The following is a 20,000-nucleotide window of genomic DNA, read 5'->3' as shown; positions in this document are numbered from 1 at the left end:
GCTTTGGTAAACCCAATCCTCCATTCCTGGTTTTTGAATATAGCAGACCATCAGCAATTTCTGATGGAAGATGTAAAATACCCTTCACCGCTTTCTTAATTACCCTATCCAAATTTATTAAAGTGTTTTGTGACAGTTCTTTTAAAATTAAATGATAGTAAAAACATGGTATCATATATACCTTTAAAATTTCCAATCTTTGAGTTGGTTTTAATTTAGCCAATGATAAATTATCTATCCATTTTTGTCACTTAACTGCCCACTCGTCTTCCATAACCCCAGCCCAAGGATCGATACGTGCACTGAGATATTTTTCAAATTCACCGGGGTTAATAAAATCTAGTTCCTCTCCATTTAAAATCCATTTATTTTCATTATTATAGTGGAACATTTTATTTTTACTGGCCATGTAAAACCCTGTGGTTTTCTTTATTAATTTGAAGACCTTTTTTTTTGCAAAAATTTGATTATATTTCTAAATTTTTACTCATTCCTTTATAAGATTCACTAATTAAAGCTATATCATCCGCAAATGCTAGAGCTATGCATTTTACCTCTATCATTATTACTGAGCATAACTCCAATTCCATCATTCTCTAGAGTACACAAGAGTATATCCATTACGCAATTAAATAGTAGTGGGGACAAAGGGTCCCCTTGTTTAACTCCCTTTTTAATCATAATCGGTTCAGCTTTACCGCTACCACCTTCAACTATTGTATATACATTCGTATATAAATTTTCAATAAATTTTATAAATTTTGGACATACTCCCAATCTTTTTAGACTTTTCAAAATTAATTTGTGCCCAACTGAATCAAAGGCTTTTGCTAAATCTACAAAAACTACAGCGAGCTTTTTTTTGCTTTTTTAGCACCCTTCAGGCAGTTTTGGAGAATAGATATATTTTCATAACACCCCGATGTCTCGGCTATAAAGCCTTTCTGCCTTGGGTTGATATTAATCGCCTTTGTTAATCTTTTTGTAATAATTTTAGTAAATAGATGTAGTAATACAGAACCGATTGTAATGGGTCTCCAATTATCAATATTTTTAAGAATTTCCGGATCCTCGGATTTAGGTATTAAAACTGTTCTGCATAACTTAAATTTATCAGGAATGATAGATGTCTTTAACCAAAGGCTTAAAAAACGTGCTAGTACAGTTAAATCTAAACTCCTCAGTATTCTACCAGCAATATTATATTCCCTTGCCTTATTAGCCTTCCCCAAATGCATTATCTCACACTTCTCCAGATTCAAATCCATTTGTTTCTTTTCTGACTAGTCCATTGATTGCTTCCTGCAGACTGCAACCCTTCTTCATTATCAACCACACAACCAATTTTTGCATTATCTGCAAACTTCTTAATCATGACTTCGACAGTTAAGTCCAAATCATTGATATATACCACAAAAAGCAAGCGGCCCAGTATTGAGCCCTGTGGCAACACAACTGGCAACAGGTTTCCTGTCAGGATTCAGTTCTGGATGCGACTAACAGTAGAATCTAACACCTACAGTCACTTATGAATTCACTGGTGCATTAGCAGATTGTTTGACTGAGAAAATCCTTTCCCACACTCAGAGCAGGTGAACAGCCTCTCCTTTGAGTGCGTTGGTGTCTCAGCAGCTCCTTCTTGCTTTTAAAACTCTTCTCAGTCAGAACATTTAAATGGTCTCCGATCAGAGTGAACCTGTTGGTGTGTCAGCAGATTGCTTTTACTTTTAAATCTCTTGTCACAATCACAACATTTAAAAGGTCTCTCATCAGTGTGAACAAGCTGGTGTTGAGTGAGGAAGGATATCTTTGTGAATCCCTTCCCACACACTGAGCAGGTGAACGGTCTCTCCCCGGTGTGAACTCGCTGGTGTATCAGAAAATTGGATGAATCAGTGAATCCCTTCCCACAGGCAGTGCAGGTGAACGACCTCTCCCCAGTGTGAAGCCGTTGGTGTCTCTGAAGGTGGGATGATCGACTGAATGCCTTCCCACACTCAGAGCAGGTGAACGGCCTCTCCCCAGTGTGAGTGCGTTGGTGTTTCAGCAGCTCATCTTTGCTTTTAAATCTCTTCTCACAGTCAGAACATTTAAAGGGTCTCTGATCAGAGTGAACCCGCTGGTGTGTCCGGAGATTTGATAAAGCATTAAATCCCTTCCCACATTCCAGGCAGATGAATGGCCTTTCTCCAGTGTGAACTCGCTGGTGTGCTTTGAGACTGAATGACTGAATGAATCCCTTCCCACACACAGAGCAGGTGAACGGCCTCTCTCCAGTGTGAAATCGCTGGTGTGTCAGCAGATTGCTTTTACTTTTAAATCTCTTCTCACAGTCAGAACATTTAAAAGGTCTCTCATCAGTGTGAACAAGTTGGTGTTCAGTGAGGTTGGATGTGTTTGTGAATCTCTTCCCACACTCAGAGCAGGCGAATGGCCTCTCCCCAGTGTGAGTGCGTTGGTGTCTCAGCAGCTCATCTTTGCTTTTAAATCTCTTCTCACAGTCAGAACATTTAAAGGGTCTCTGATCAGAGTGAACCCGCTGATGTGTCTGGAGGTTTGATAAAGCATTAAATCCCTTCCCACATTCCAGGCAGATGAATGGCCTTTCTCCAGTGTGAATTCGCTGGTGTATTTTGAGGCGGAATGACTGAATGAATCCCTTTCCACACACAGAGCAGGTGAACGGCCTCTCTCCAGTGTGAATGCGCTGGTGCGTCAGCAGGAGGGATGAATTAATGAATCCCTTCCCACACACAGAGCAGGTGAACGGCCTCTCTCCAGTGTGAATGCGCTGGTGTCTCAAAAGGTTGGCTGAACTAGCGAATCCCTTCCCACAAACACAGCATGTGAACGGCCTCTCCCCACTGTGACTATGTTGATGAACTTCCAGCAGGGATGGGTAATTGAATCCCTTCCCACAGTCCCCACATTTCCACAGTTTCTCTGTGGTGCGGGTGCCCTCGTGTCTCTCCAGGTTGGACGATCAGTTGAAGCTTGGGCCACACACAGAACACGTGTACAGTTTCTCCCCACTGTGAATAGTATAATGCTTTTGTGTGGCTGTGTAATTGGTTAAAGCTCTTTCCACAGTCAGTGCACTAGAACACTCTCACTCAGGTATATGCGTCTCGGTGCTTTTCCAGTCACACTGATGTCTGAAATCTTTTCCCAGACAGAAATAACATTTCGCCTCCACATACAAAGGATGATGATATTCAGGTTCTGATGAACTGAGTGGCTCTGTCAGATGTTGATCGAATGTTTGGTGAGAGTTTCCTGTCTGCAAATCCTCCCCTTCTAATCCCCTGTAAAAGGAGATTACGTAGAATGATATAGAATACACAATTACTAATTTTTTTTAATAGTAAGTAGTGGTTTTTAGCGAATCAAGGTTCCTAGTGTAAATAATCTCAATTTTTTGGAGTAAATTAAGGGCCAGTCATGGCAGGGCAGCTCAGCACCGTGGAGTGCTCTTCCTGTGCAATGTGGGAAGGAAGTGCCTGTTTTAAAAATTCTTTCATGGGATGTGGGCGTTGCTGGCCAAGCCAGCATTTTTATTGTCCATTCCTAATTGCTCTCAAGAAGGTGGTGGTGAGCTGCCTTCTTGAACCACGGCTGTCCATGTGAGGTAGGTATACCTGGAGTTCCAGGATTTTGACCCAGCCACAGTGAAGCAACGGCGATATAGTTCCATGTTAGGTTGGTGTGAGACTTGGAGGGGAACTTGCAGATGGTGGTGTTCCTATCCATTTGCTGCCCTTGTCCTTCCAAATGGTAGAGGTCACGGTTTGGAAAGTGCTGTCCAAGCAGCCTTAGTACGTTGCTGCAGTGCATCTTGTCGATGGTACACACTGCTGCCACTGTGCGTCGGTGGTGGAGGGAAAGAATGTTTGTGGATGGGGTGCCAATCAAGCGGGCTGCTTTGTCCTGGATGGTGTCGAGCTTCTTGAGTGCTGTTGGAGCTGCACCCATCCAGGCAAGTGGAGAGTATTCCATCACACTCCTGACTTGTGCCTTGCAGATGGTGGACAGTCTTTTGGGAGTCAGGAGATGAGTTACTCGCCTCAGGATTCCTTGCCTCAGACCTGCTCTTGTAGCCATGGTATTTATATGTCTACTCCAGTTCAGTTTCTGGTCAATAGTAGCCTCTAGGATGTTGATAGTGGGGGTTTTAGCGATGGTAATGTCATTGATTGTCAAGGAGAGATGGTTAGATTCTCTCTTGTTGGAGATGGTCATTGCTGGGCACCTGTGTGGTGCAAATGTTACTTGCCACTTATCAGCCCAAGCCTGGATATTGTCCAGGTCTTGCTGTATTTCTACACTGACTGCTTCAGTATCTGAGGAGTTGTGAATGGTGCTGAACATTGCGCAATCAGCGAACATCCCCACTTCTGACCTTATGATTGAAGGAAGGTTATTGATGAAGCAGCTGAAGATGGTTGGGCCTAGGACACAGTCTCCAGCTGCAGCTACTTGAAATCCACATTTCAGATCTGGAGCAGCAGCTGGGGACATTGTGGAGCATCCACGAGGCTAAGATCATCGTGGATAGCACGTAACAGAGGTGGTCACTCAGGCAGAAAGGAAATGGGTGACTGCCAGGCAGAGTAGAAGAACTAGGCTGGTACTGCAGGAGTCCCCTGGATCCATCTCCCTCATAACAGATATTCCGCTTTGAGTACTGTTGGGGGAGATAGCTTCTCAGGGGAATGCAGCAAGAGCCAAGGGTGGCTCAGCTGCACAGGAGGGCAGGAAAAAGAGTGGGAGAGCTATAATAGGGGATTCCATCGTAAGGAGTACAGATAGGCATTTCTGTGGCCGAAAACTTGACTCCAGGATGGTACGTTGCCTCGCTGGTGCTCTGGCCAATGATGGCACAGAGCGGCCACAAGACATTCTGAAGGAGGAAGAACAGTCAGAGGTCCTGGTTCACATTAGTACCTTCGAAATCGGTAGAAAGAGGGATTAGACCCTGAAACAAGAATTTAGGAAGCTAGGTAGCAGATTAAAAAGCAGGGCCTCAAATGTTGTAATCTCTGGATTACTCCCAGTGCCACGTGCTAGTGAGTATAGGAATAGCAAGATACAGCAGATGAATGCGTGGCTGAATACACGGTGCAGAAGGGAGGGCTTTAGTTTCCTGGATCACTGAGTCTCTTTCTGGCGAAGGTGGGACCTGTACAAGTTGGATGGGTTGCACCTGAACTAGAACAGGACCAACATCGTTGCTGGGATGTTTGCCAGTGCTGTTGATGGTTTAAACTAATTTGCCAGGGGGATGGGATACAGAGTGGAGGTACAGTAGGGGTAATGCACAGCTAAATATAGAAGAGAAATTAAAATCAGTCTGGAAGGCAGAGCAAATATAGACCTGTTAAGGTATAAGCAAATAATGCAAGGCTAGATTGCATCTATTTTAACGCAAGGAGTCTTACAATGAAGGCAGATGAATTCAGAGCGTTGATTAACACGAGAGAATATGATACTATTGCTTTCACGGAGACATAGTTGAGGGAAAGGCAGGACAGGCAGTTCAATATTCCAGGATGTTGTAGGGTATTCCCAGGCACAGAGGCACCTGCAGTAAATATCATACTGTTTAAATGTTATTTGAGTAACCAGTAACGTATAATCTTAGTGAACAATGAAGAGGTTGCAAGGCATCATGGGGCTTAGCCAACCTGACCACATTCCACACAGGAGCTGAGTAACATAAATTCAAACAAAGACTCATTAAATGGAAAGCAGATGTCCTTGTGGAATGCTGACAAAGGTACCAGCCTGTAACGAGGTCAAGACAAGATGGTACACGTACATGAGAACCAAGGATAATGGATAAGAGGGAATGGAAAACATCATGAGTAATCCCCTATCTGTCTATGGGCCGGTTGTGCAGTCCCTCCATGCCTAGTAACCACTTCTATTGGCTCTAATAATCAATGTATATGATCTATAATCGTTGTGATTGGACCATGTCCAGCCAGGATGGGCTGAGTAACTGTTTGAAAATGTATAAGTATTGATGATTTTCCTTTGTTCGGTGGAGAGGCATTTGGACAGCCCAGTGACCTGCTCCCTGCTGGCGTAACTCAATAAACTGTTTGACATTGGAGCAGACCTGAGTGTCAAGTGATTCTTCTAGATTCATTCTCGCTAACAATGATACAGAATCTTCAGGTGTGACATGGGGTGGGGGGGTGGGTGATGTAAAAGAGGTGGTGGCATTTCACTATTGATCAAGGAGTCAATTACTGCAGTAAGGAGGGATGATATCTCAGATGGTTCCTCAAATGAGGCCATATGGATAGAACTTAAAAACAAGAAGGGGGCAATCGCTTGGCTGGGCATGTACTACAGGCCTCCAAACAATCAGGGAGAGACAGAGGAGCAGATAGGTAGGCAAATATCAGAGAGGTGTAAAAATAATAGGGTACTAATAATAAGGGATTTCAACTTCCCCAATATTAACTGGGATAGTCTTAGTGAAAAAGACTTAAATGGGGCGGAATTCTTAAAGTGCATACAGGAGAGATTTTTGAGCAAGCACGTAGATAATCCTACAAGAGAAGGCGCGGTACTGGACCTAATCTTAGGGAATGAAGCCAGACAAGTGGCAGAAGTGTCAGTGGGGGAGCATTTTGGGGATAGTCACCATAACTCTGCAAGATTTAAGGTAGTTATGGAAAAGGACAAAGATGGACCGGAAATAAAGGTACTGAATTGGGGGAAGGCTGATTTCAATATGATAAAACAGGACCTCACCAAAGTGGACTGGGAGCAGCTACTTGTAGGGAAGTCAACATCAGACCAGTGGGAGTCATTCAAAAAGGAAATTGTGAGAGTTCAGAGCCAACATGTTCCCGTAAAGGTGAAGGGTAGAACCAACAAGTTCAGGGAACTCTGGATGTCAAGGCATATAGAGGATTGGATAGGGAAAAATAGGGAGCCTTATGGCAGATTCAGAGTGCTGAAAACAGCGGAGGCACTAGAAGAGTACAGAAAGTGTAGGGGGGACTTAAAAAAGTAACGATGAAAGCGTAGAGGAGGCATAAAAAAAACACTGGCGGGCAAGATAAAGGAAAATTCCAAGGCCTTTTATAAGTACATTAAGGGCAAAAGGATAACCAGAGAAAGAGTAGGGTCCATTAGGGACCTAAGTGGCAATGTGTGTGTGGACCCGGAGCATGGAGGTGAGGTTTCAAATGATTACTTTTCATCTGTGTTCACGATGAGAAGGACGATGTAGGTGCAGAGTTCAGGGAAGGGGACTGTAACATACTCACACAACTTAGCAGTGAAAGGGAGGAAGTATTCACGGGCTTAAAAGTGGATAAATCCCCAGGCCCAGATGAGATGTATCCCAGGCTGTTATATGAGGCAAGGGAGGAGATCGCAGGGGCTTGAAACAAATTTTCAAATCCTCTCTGGCCACAGGAAAGGTGCCAGAGAACGGGAGGACAACAAACGTAGTACCATTATTCAAGAAAGGTGGCAGGGATAAACCAGGTAATTACAGGCCGTTGAGCCTATCAGTGTTTTTTTTTTAATTATTCATTCATGGGATGTGGGCGTCGCTGGCCAGGCCAGCATTTATTGCCCATCCCTAATTGCCATCGAAGTGGTGGCGGTGAGCTGCCTTCTTTAACCGCTGCAGTCCATGTGGGATACATACACCCACGGTGCTAGCGTTTAGATACAACTGAGTGGCTTGCTAGGTCATTTCAGGGGGCATGTAAGAGTCAACCACATTGCTGTGGGTCTGGAGTCACACGTAGGCCAGACCAGGTAAGGACAGCAGATTTCCTTCCCTAAAGGACAGTAGTGAACCAGATGGGTTTTTACAACAATCGACAATGGTTTCATGGCCATCATTAGACTAGCTTTTTAATTCCAGATTTATTAATTGAATACAATTTCCACCTTCTGCTGTGGTGGGATTTGAAACCATGTCCCCAGAGCAATACCCTAGATCTCTGGGTTACTAGTCCAGTGACAATACCACTACACCACTGCCTCCCCCAATAGGGAAACTATTGGAAAACATTCTGAGGGACAGGATCAATCTCCACTTGGAGAGGCAGGGATTAATCAGAGATAGTCAACATGGCTTTGTCAGGGGAAGATCATGTTTAACAAACTTGACAGAATTTTTCAAGGAGGAGACTAGAAATGTAAATGAGGGTAAAGCAGTTGATGTAGTCTCTATGAACTTCAGTAAGGCTTTTGATAAGGTCCCGCATGGAAGATTGGTTAAAAAGGTAAGAGCCCATGGGATCCAGGACAATTTGGCAAATTGGATCCAAAATTGGCTTAATGGCAGGAGGCAAAGGGTAATGGTCGAGGGTTGTTTTTGCAAATGGAAGCCTGTGACCAGTGGTGTACCGCAGGGATCGGTGCTGGGACTCTGGATGTTTGTAATGTGCATTAATGATTTAGACGTGAATATAGAAGCTATGATCAGTAAGTTCGCAGAGGACACGAGAATTGGTGGCATGGTAAATAGTGAGGAGGAAAGCCTTAGATTACAGGACGATATAGATGGACTGGTAAGATGGGCAGAGCAGTGGCAAATGAAATTTAATCCTGAGAAGTGTGAGGTGATGCATTTTGGGAGGACTAACAAAACAAGAGAATATACAATGGGTGCTAGAACCCAAGGAAATAGAGATTCAGAGGGACCTTGGCGTACTCGACCAGAAATTACTGAAGGCAGTAGCACAGGTAGATAAGGTGGTTCGGAAGGCATATGGGATACTAACCTTTATTCGCCAAGGCATAGAATAGAAGAGCAGTGAGGTTATAATGGAGCTGTACAAAATGCTAGTTAGGCCACAGCTGGAGTACTGTGTACAGTTCTGGGCACCACATTGTAGGAAGGATGTGATTGCACTGGAGAGGGTGCAGAGGAGATTCACATGGATATTGCCTGGACTGAAGCATTTCAGCTACGAAGAGAGACTGGATAGGCTAGGGTTGTTTTCCTTGGAGCAGAAAAGGCTGAGGGGAGACCTGATAGAGGTATACAAAATTATGAGGGGCATAGATAGGGTAGATAGGAAGAAACTTTTTCCCTTAGCAGAGGTGTCAATAACCAGGGAGCATAGATTTAAGGTAAGGGATAGGAGGTTTAGAGGGGATTTGAGGAAAAATGTTTTCACCCAGAGGGTGGTTGGAATCTGCACACTGCGTGAAGGGGTGGTAGAGGCAGGTACCCTCACAACATTTAAGTAGTATCTAGATGATTACTTGAAACGCCATTGCATACATGGCTACGGGCCAAGTGTTGGAAAATGGGATTAGAATAGATAGGTTTGATATCCGACGCAGACACGGTGGGCCGAAGGGCCTGTTTCTGTGCTGTATAACTTTATGACTTTACAATCTTTACATATGTTATACATGTCCTGTGTCTGCTCCCATTCCATCTATCTCATTCAGCCTTTCAGCAGACCTTTCTATTCCATTTACTGTCATGTTTTCATCTAGTTTCCTATTGAAAGCATTGCCACTATTTGCCTCAACCACTTCCACATTCTACTCATTGAGTGAAGAAATCTCTCCTTATTTCCCTGTTGGATTTATTAGTAACTGTATTCATGGCCAGTAGATTTGGAATCTACTCTGTCCAACCCATTGATAATTTTAAAGAGCTCTATCACGTCACCACTATGTTTTGTTTCCTAAATAAAAAAGCTCTAATCTGTTTAATCTTTCCTGATACATGTAACGGTAAGTATGGTAAGTGAGCGGATTTTACTTGTAATGCTAAGTACATGTTTGGCAAGTGAGCCGACTTTAAGGGTGAATCTCTCTGAAGTCTAGTTTTTGTTTTGTTTACATTTAGCAATTAATTGAAATTACTGTTTACGTTGAGGTAAGTTAGGTGTCTTACAGTTTTAAACAGGGATATACAAGCTCTCAGAGTAGCTGTAGCTAGCTTAAGATAGTTTCTGAAATCTAACAGAGCTGACACACCATTGATTAGAGGAAGCATAAATTCGGGGAACTCTCAGTGCTGCTGGTCTGCACTGAGTGATGCTGGAGGGTACAGAGTGTGAAGTGGGAGTTTGGTAAATGAGGGAGTTCAGTGAGGGAGGGGCTCTTTTCTTCCTTTTTCTACCTTTTTTCAACCTCCAGTAGCTACCTCGTTCCTCAGTACAGGGGAAGAAGCTGATTGGTGAGTAAATGCTAAGTTATTCTATTTCTAATTGTAATAAATAGTTTTTAAAGTTAAGGTATGGCAGATCAGCTCGGCCAAGTACATCCTGCGGTATGTGGGAAGTCATGGATGCACAACGTGTCCTGGACGATCACATGTGGAGGAAGTGTCACCGGTTGCAGAAGCTTGAGCTCCGGGTTTCAGAACTCGAGCGGCAGTTGGAGTCACTGTTGTGCATCTGCGAGGCAGAAGAATACATGGATAGCACACTTAGGGAGGTTGTCAAACCGCAGGTTAGGAGCATGCAGGCAGAGGTGGAATGGGTGACCGCCAGACCATCGAAGAGAACCAGGCAGGTAGTGCAGGAGTCCCAAGTCTATCTTGCTTGCTACTCAGTTTTCCATTTTGGATACTGGTGAAGGCGATGGTTCCTCAGGGGAGTGCAGCTAGAGCAAAGTCTGTGGCACCACTGGTGGCTCAGCTGCACAGAAGGGGAGGAAGAGTGGAACAGCAATAGTGATAGGGGATTCGACAGTCAGGAGATCAGACAGGCGTTTGAGACAGTAAACGTGACTCCACGATGGTGTGTTGCCTCTCTGGTGCCAGGGTCAAGAATGTCCACACTGGTACCAATTACATAGGTAGGAAAAGGGATGAGGTCCTGAAAGATTTTAGGGAGTTAGGAAGGAAATTAAAAAGTAGGACCTCAAGAGCAGTAATCTCAGGATTACTCCCGGTGCCACATACATAGGAACAGGAGGATTGATCGATTGAACACATGGTTAGAGAATTGGTGTAGGAGGGAGAGTATCAGATATCTGAAGCATTGGAACTGGTTTCGAGGCAGGTGGGACCTGTATAAGATGGACAGGCTACACCTCAACAGGATTGGAATGTCTTTGCAAGAAGATTTGCTGGTGCTGTTGGGAGGGTTTAAACCAGCTTGTCAAGGGGATGGGAACCTGAGGGGTAGCTCAAATTGGAAGGAAGTAAAGCTGGTAACAGGAGATAGAAAAGTAGCAAGTGACATTAGAAGGCAGGTGAATCAAAGGCAAGCATCAACTAGGTTTAGAATGCAGATTAATGTCAAGACGACAAGGTTAAGGACACTCTACCTGAATGCATGCAGCATTCACAACAAGGTAGATAATTTAAAGGCACAAATAGAGGTAAATAGGTATGATCTAATTGCTATTACGGAAACGTGGCTACAGGACGACCAAGACTGGGAACTGATTATTCAAGGATATTCGACATTTAGGAAGGACAGGAAAAAAGGAAAAGGAGGTGGTTCTGTGCTGATAATAAGGGATGGGATCAGTGTATTAGTAAGAGAAGATCTCAGATCGGAAGAACAAAATGTGCAATCTGTAAGGGTGGAGCTAAGAAACAGTAAGGGGCAGCAAACACTTTTATAGGTCACCAAATAGTGGTGGTAGTGTGGGGCATGGTATTAATCAGGAGATTAGAGAAGCATGTAGCATAGGTAATACAGTAATTATGGCTGATTTCCACCTGCACATAGACTGGATAAACCTAATGAGCACTAGTGCTGAGGAGGACGAGTTTCTGCAATGCGTTAGGGATGGTTTTCTGGAGCAGTATGTTGAGGAACTGACTAGAGAGCAGGCTATTTTAGATCTAGTATTCTGTAATGAGAAAGGGCTAATTAATAATCTTATAAAAGAACCTTTAGGGATGACTGACCATAATATAATAGAATTTTACATTATTTGCTAAAGTTCAATGTGAAGCCAGAGTGTTAAATTTGAACAAAGGAAATTATGAATGCATGAGGGGCAGTCAACCGTGGATAACAAAAGAAGCTAACGATTGTATAAGATTAAAAGGAAAGGCCTATAAAGTTGCCAGAAATAGTAGTAAACCTGAGGATTGGGAGGATTTTAGAATACAGCAAAGGAGGACCAAGAACCTATTAAAGAAAGGAAGAATAGAATATGAATGTAAATTCGCAAACATAAAAATGGACTGTAAAAGCTTTGATAGGTACGTAAAAAGGAAATGCTTGGCGAAGACAAATGTAGGTCAATTACAGGCAGTCAGGAGAATTTATAATGGGGAATAGAGAAATGGCAGAGAAACTAAATGATTATTGCGTCTTGTCTTCAGAGGAAGATGCAAGAAATCTCCTGGAATTCGAAATCCAAGGGACTAGGGAGAATGAGGAATTGAAGAAAATTAGTATTAATAAGGCGGCTGTACTGGAGAAATTATTGAGGCTGAAGGATAGTAAGTCCCTCGGACCGTCCAAAATTCTATACATTCTGGAATTACCCAGGGAACATAGATTTAAGGTAAGGGGCAGGAGGTTTAGAGGGAATTTGAGGAAAAATCTTTTCACCCAGAGGGTGGTTGGAATCTGGAACACACTGCCTGAAGGGGTGGTTGAGGCAGGAACCCTCAACATTTTAGTAGTATTTAGATGAGCACTTGAAACGCCATAAGCATACAAGGCTACAGGCCAAGTTCTGGAAAATGGGATTAAAATAGATAGATGCTTGATGGCTGGCATGGACATGATGGGCCGAATGGCCCATTTCTGTGCTATATGACTCTATGGAATGGTTCCTGCAGATTGGAAGGTAGCAAATGTCACCCCACAATTTAAGAAGGGAGGGAGAGAGAAAACAAGGCACTACAGACCTGTTAACTTTACATCAGTGGTAGGGAAAATGTTAGAATCTATTCTAAAGGATGTGATAAATGGATACTTGGATAATAATGTCTGATTGGGCATAGTCAACATGGATTTATGAAATGGGAAATCATGTTTGACGAACCTGAAGTTTTTTGAGAATGTTACTAACAGAACTGATAAAGGGGAGTCAGTGGGCATAGTATACTTGGATTTTCAGAAGGCTTTTGATAAAGTCCCCCACAGGAGGTTGGTTAGCAAAATTAAAGCACACCAGTTAAGAGGTAATATACTGCCATGGATTAAGGATCAATTAACAGGCAGAAAACAGAGTAGGAATAAATGGGCCATTCTCGCGGTGGCAGGCTGTGACCAGAGGGGTACCGCGTAAGGATCAGTCCTGTTAACAAAATATATCAATGATTTGGATGTGGGGACCAAATGTAATATTTCCAAGTTCATGGATGACACAAAACTAGGTGGGAATGTGCATTGTGAGGAAGATGCAAAGTGACCTCAAGGGGATTTGGACAGACATCGTGAGAGGGCAAGAATGTGGCAGATGGAATATAAAGTGGAAAAATGTGAGGTTATCCATTTTGATAGGAGGATCAAAAGGAGGATGTGCAGTGTCTTTCTTAAATGGTAAGAGATGAGAAAGTGTAGATGCAAAACGGACTTGGGTGTCCTGTCAATAAGTCACTGAAAGCTAACATGCAGGTACAGCAAGCAATTAAGGTGGCTAATGGTACGTTAGCCTTTATCGCAAGAGGATGAGAGTCCAAAAGTAGTGAAGTCTTGCTTCAATTGTACAGAAGCTTGGTTAGACTGCACCTGGAGTACTGTCTGCAGTTTTGGTCCCCTTACCTTAGGAAGGATATTATTTCCATAGAGGGAGTGCAACAAAGGTTCGCCAGACTTGTTCCCGGGATGGCAGGAATGACCTATGGAGAGAGATTGGGGAAATCTGGGCCTGTATTCTCGAAGAATGAGAGGGGAACTCATTGAAACTTACAAAATACTTCAAGGGATAGACAAGGTAGATGCAGGTAAGATGTTTCCCCTGGTTGGGGAGTCTAGAACCAGGGAACAATTTCAAAATAAAGGGAAAGCCACTTAGGACAGAGATGAGGAGAAATTTCTTTGCTCAGAGGGTTGTGAATCTTTGGAATTCTCTACCCCAGAGGGCTGTGGAAGCTCAGTCATTGAGTATGTTTAAAGTAAAGATTGACAGATTTCTAAATAGCAATGACATAAAGGGATATGTGGATTGTGTGGGAAAAAGGCATTGAAGTGGATCAATCATGATAGCAATGAATGGAAGAACAGGCTCAATAGGCTGAATGGCCTACTCCTGCTCCTATATTCCTATCTTTCAGTTTACAAAGCCATCACTAGCAGTCCAGGATAGAAATTCACAAATCGTCTCCTCCTGCTTCTTCGCCCAGGATGGCCACACATGCACCCTACTGCACATTGCTTCCTTTAAAGACGGTGGCAGTTAACCCAGGCCCGTCATTGGGAGAAGACCTGTAGCTGCCTCCCTACTTGGTGAAAATGTGGGACAGATATCTTCTTATGCAGGATTATATGGGTGTTTATGAAGTCTGTCGGCTCCATTCCTCTCTTGAACTCTTGTTTCTTACCCACTGCGAATCCAACACCCACACTGTACATGCTCCAGTTACAGTTCGCAACGCATCTGTGCTGGAGCTCCTGTGGTGAGGATAGGGCACATTCTGCCCCATGAGGAACGCTGGGTAACAGCTCCACCATTGAAAGACTGTATTACTGAACAAATAATAATGTTATGTGATCTGAATGCGATTGGAGCCAAAGGGCCAAGATATAAAATAATCAATTTATACAGAAACCCAAGTGCATGTGCCCTCCATCATAATTCTGTCCCAGATATAATTAACAGTAGCAGTAACTGTAGAACCAACCCCTACAGTCAGATATGAAGGCCCTGGTCTGTCAGCAGGTGGGGTGATGTGGATCTCTTCCCACATACACAACATGTTAACAGCCACTCTGCAGCAAGAATGTGATCATGCATCAAATCGTTTCAATTTTTAAAGCTGGTGTGTTATTAGATGGCAAAACAGAGTAAATCCCTTCACACACTTGAAGTCAGTTATTAAAGCATAGGAGGCGGCTTTTTTTATTCTTTTCATGAGATGTGGGCGTCACTGGCAAGGCCAGCATTTGTTGCCCATCCCTAATTGCCCTTGACAACTAAGTGGCTTGCTAGGCCATTTCAGGGGGCAGTTAATAGTCAACCACATTGCTGTGGGTCCAGAGTCACATGTAGGCCAGACCAGGTAAGGAAAGCAGATTTCCTTCCTTAAAAGACATTAGTGAACCAGATGGATTTTTAGGACAATCGAGGATAGGTTCATGGCACCATTACTGATACTGGCTTTCAATTCCAGATTTTACTAATTAATTGAATTTGAGTTCCACCAGCTGCCATGGTAGGATTTGAACATAGGACTCAGGAGTAGGAGTAGGCTTTTCAACCCTTTGAGCCTGCTCCGCCATTCGATAAGATCATGGCTGATCTGATTGTGGTCTCAACTCCACTTTCCTGTCTGTCCTCCAATAACCCTTGAATCCCTTGTTATTCTAACTTAGCCTTGAATAAATTCAATGACCCAGCCTCCACTACTTTCTGGGGAAGAGAATTCCACTGACTAACAGTCCTCAGAAAAAAAATTCTCATCTCCATCTTAAAAAGATCTCTTATTCTTAAACTGTGTCCCCTAGTTCTAGTCTCCCCCTCAGGATTTTACATATTTCAATATTCTTCTGAACTCAGTGGATATAGGCCCAACCTGTTCAACCTTTCTTCATAAGATAAGCCATTCAACCCAGGAGTGAATCTTCTTAAACTGCTTCTAATGCAATTATATCCTTTTTCAAATAAGGAGACCAAAACTGTAACACAGTACTCCAGATGTGGTCTCCCCAAGGTCCTGTACAGCTGCAGTAAAACTTCCCTTGCAATAAACGCCAACATTCCAGTTGCCTTCCTAATCACTTGCTGTACCTGCGTACTAACTTTTTGAGATTCATGTACCAGAACACCCAGATCCAACTGAACCACCGAGTTCTGCAATCTCTCAACGCCTGGTTACCCAACTCAAACGAACCCAACTACGTGTCGGGGTTGGGTCTGTACTCTGTGTCCAGCATTCGGGCTCGGGTCGGGCTGGACTGTACTGTTTTGTTTCTACCATTTTTTTTCTGTTTCAATAATATATGTTTGTTATTTTGCAGTCGGGTATTTAAAAAAATTAAAGGGTGAGGGCCCGGGTCGGCAGTTGTCGGGCCTGGTTTTAATTTTATACCCAAGCCAGGCTTTAACCTCTCTCCATTTAAATAGTATACTGCTTTTCTATTCTTCCTGCCAAAGTGAACAAGTTCACATTTTCCCACATTATATTCCAACAGCCAAATTTTTGACCACGCACTTAATCTACCCATATCACTTTATAGACTCTTTACCTCCTCTTAACAAATTATGTTCCTTTTCATCGTGGTGACATCTGCAAATTAAACTACCAAACATTTGGTTTCTTCACCCAAGTCATTGATATAAATTGTAAATTGTTGAGGCCCCAGCACTGATCTCTGCGGCACTCCACTTGTCAATCCGATAAAGACCCATTTATTCTTTTTAACTCACATCCCCATGGCATTAGCCTGGGCCTCTGGATTATTAGTCCAGTGACATTACCATGATGTCACCACCTCCCCGCTATAGGAGTGTGATGGAATACTCTCCACTTGCCTGGATAAGTGCAGCTCCAATTCCACTCAGGGAGCTTGACGCCATCCAGGACAAAGCAGTCCACTTGATCGGCACCCCAGCTACCACCTTAAACATTCACTCCCTCCACTATCAATGCACAGTGGCTGCAGTGTGTACCATCTACAAGATGCACTGCAGTAACTCACCAAGGCTCCTTCAACAGCATCTTTCAAACCAATGACTTCTTCCATTTAGAAGGACAAGGACAGCAAAAACATGGGAACACCACCATCTGCAAGCTCCCCTCCAAGCCACACATTAACCTGACTTGGAAATTGTCGTACCTTCATTGTCATTGGATCAAAATCCTGGAACTCCCTCCACAGTACTGTAGGTGTACCTGCACCAGATGGACTGTAGCAGTTCAAGGTAGTTCACCACCACCTTCTCAAGGGCAGATAGGGATGGGCAACAAATGTTGGCCTTGTCAGTGACACTCACATACCATGAAAACGAATCATTAAAAAATCTCCTCTGCACCCTCTCAAGGACCTTCACATACTTCCTAAAATGTGACCAGGACTGGATGCAATACTCCAGTTGGGGCCTAATCAGAGCCTTATAAAGTTTGAACATAACTTCCCTGCTTTTATACTCAATGCTTCTATTTCTGAAGCCCAAGATCCCATATGCTTTGCTAAATACTCTCTCAATATGTCCTGCCTCCTTCAAAGATCTCTGCGTATGAACCCACAGGCCCCTCCGTCCCTGCACATTCTTTAGAGCTGTGCCATTAAGTATATATGACCTCTCCATATTCCTTCTGTCAAAATGCATCATGTCATTAAATGCCACCTGCCACTTGTCTGCTCATTCTGCCAGCCGATCTGCATCCTGTTACAGTTTGCCAAACCTCCAAGTTTGGTATCATCTGCAAATTTTGAAATTTCACTCTGTATTCCAATATCCAAGTCATTTATTTATATCAAAAAAGCAGTGGTCCTAACACTGACCCTTGGGCAACACCACTGACGGTCGTCCTCCAATTCAATCGAGGCCTTCGAAAGAGAATTGGACAAATATCTGAAGAGAAACACTTGCAGGGCTGTTGGGAAAAGGCCAGGGAGTGGGACCAGGTGAGCTGCTCTTAGAGAGCCAGCAATGGGACAAATGGTCTCCTTCTGTGCTGTAACCACTAGATGATTCTATGATTTTACTGATTCCAGTCTGAAAAACAGCCATTTACCACAACTCGCTGTTTCTGTCCTAAACTATTTCTTCAATCCAAGCTGACACTGACCCCCCCTATTCTGCGAGCCTCTATTTTGTTAACCATCTTTTTATGTGGCACTTTGTCAAATGCTTTCTTGAAATCCATATAGCCAACATCCACTGCATTCCTTTTATCAACCTTCTCTGTTACTTCTTCAAAAATTTCGATTAGTCAAACATGATCTGCCTTTTACAAATCAATACTGGCTATCCTTAATTAATCCAAAATTCTCCAAGTGTCTGTTTATTTTTCCTTGCTCCTTGTTTCTAAAACCTTACCCACCACGGACGTTAAACTAACCAGCCTGTAGTTACTAGGAATGTCCTTGCACCTTTTCTGGAACAAGGGTGTCACATTTGCCATTTTCCACTCCTCTGGCACCTCCCCTGTATCTAAAGAAGATTGGAAGAATACGGCAAGCCCTTCCGCTATCTCCACTCCCACTTCCTTTAGAAACTTGGGAAGCAAGCCATCCGGATCAGGCGACTTATCCACTCTAAATGTAGCCAGCCTTTCCAGTACATCCTGTCCAATTTTCACCCCATCTATTGCCTCTACCATCTCTGCTTCTTTGATATTTTGTCACACTGCCTTCAGTAAACACCGATAGAAAGTAGTCATTAAGTATTCTAGCCTTTCCCCCTGCCTCTAAGCATATATTACATTCTTTGTCCTTAATAGGCCCCACTCCACCTCTTACTGCCTGCTTACTATTTACATGCTGGTAGACGATTTTCAGATTCCCTTTTATGTTGACTGCCATTCTATTTTCATATTCTCTCTTTGCCAGTCTTATTTTCCTCTTCAGCCCCCCTCTCAACTTATTGTATATGGCCTGGTTGTTTGTGCACAAATCGTTGAGGGTGGCAGGACAGGTTAACAAAGCAGTTAATAATGTATATGGAAACTTGGACTTTATAATTAGAGGCATTGTGTACAAAGGTCAAGAAGTTTCACTAAACCAATAGAAAACGGTCTCTGCTGTTTCCCTCCATAAACCTCGCCGCCTCTCAACCTCTCTTTCCTCCTTGAAGACACAACTTTAAATCTACCTCTTGAACCAAGCTTTTGGTCATCTGCCCTAATAGCTTCTTCTATGGCTTTGTGCCAAATTTTGTTTCATAATACTTCTTGAAATGTGAGAACTGTGAGGTAAAGCATTTGGGGAGGGCAAACAAAGCAAGGGAATACACAATAACGGGACTATATTGAGAGGGGTAGAAGAAGTGAGCGACCGTGGAGTCCATGTCCACAGGTCCCTGAAGGTGGCAGGTCAGGTAGATAAGAATGACAAAGCAGGCATCTGGAATGCTTTCCTTTATTGGCCAAGGTATAGAATACAAAAGCAGGGAAGTAATGCTGGAACGGAATAAAATGCTGGATAGGCCACAGATGGAATATTGCATACAGTTCTGGTCACCACATTACAGGAAGGACATAACTGCTCTGGAGAGAGTACAGAGGAGATTTACAAGAATGTGCCCAGGGCTTGAAAGTTGCAGCTATGAGGAAAGATTGGATCAGCTAGGGCTGTTTTCCTTAGAACAGAGGAGGCTGAGGGGTGACTTAACTGAGGTGTACAAATCATGAGGAGCCTAGATAGAGTAGACAGGAAGGACCCATTTCCCTTAGCGGAAAGGTCAATTACCAGGGGCACAGATTTAAGGTAATTGGTAGATGGATTAGAGGGGACATGAGGAAACACTTTTTCATCTAGAGGGTGATGGGTATCTGGAATTCAGTGGTGGAGGCAGAAACCCTCAACTCATTTAAAGGGTACCTGGACCTGAACCTGAAGTGCTGTAACCTGCAAGGGCTACAGACCAGGTGCTAGAAGGCAGAATTAGTTTGGGCAGCTAGTTTTTTTCAGCTGGTGCACACACGATGGGCTGAATGGCCGCCTTCTGTGCCATAACTTTTCTATGGTTCTGTGTCCTGGAATATTTTATTCCATTAAAGGTGCTGTATAAATATAAGTTATTGTTGATTTGGACCTTTATCACCATTCCTTCATTGTAAAAATCCTGTAACTCCTTACCTAACAGCATTGTGGGAGCAACTTCACCACACGAACTGCAACAGGTCAAGAAAGCGGCCGACCATCACCTTCTCAACAGGCAACTGGTGATTCACAATATAGGCTGATCTTGCT

At 43.4% G+C, this 20,000-nt stretch overlaps 1 protein-coding gene across 1 annotated transcript in view; it reads right to left on the bottom strand.

Moving 5' to 3' along the window:
- LOC137380996 (zinc finger protein 229-like) overlaps positions 1 to 3,834 on the bottom strand; it is a 5,880-nt gene extending 2,046 nt beyond the window's left edge. Inside the window, exons 1-2 of the mRNA XM_068053415.1 lie at positions 3,820 to 3,834; positions 1 to 2,968 (exon numbers count right to left, since the gene is read on the bottom strand). The exon at positions 1 to 2,968 is cut by the window's left edge and continues 2,046 nt beyond it. Of these exons, the coding sequence (XP_067909516.1) occupies positions 1,658 to 2,968; positions 3,820 to 3,834 (1,326 nt within the window). The 3' untranslated portion in view covers positions 1 to 1,657. The remainder of the gene's footprint in view (positions 2,969 to 3,819) is intronic.
- Between the last annotated feature and the right edge of the window lie 16,166 nt (positions 3,835 to 20,000).

This window comes from Heterodontus francisci, chromosome 20 (genome assembly GCF_036365525.1).
Source record: "Heterodontus francisci isolate sHetFra1 chromosome 20, sHetFra1.hap1, whole genome shotgun sequence".
In the NCBI taxonomy this organism is placed as follows: Eukaryota; Metazoa; Chordata; class Chondrichthyes; order Heterodontiformes; family Heterodontidae; genus Heterodontus; species Heterodontus francisci.
This window is presented reverse-complemented; position numbering and strand designations above follow the sequence as displayed.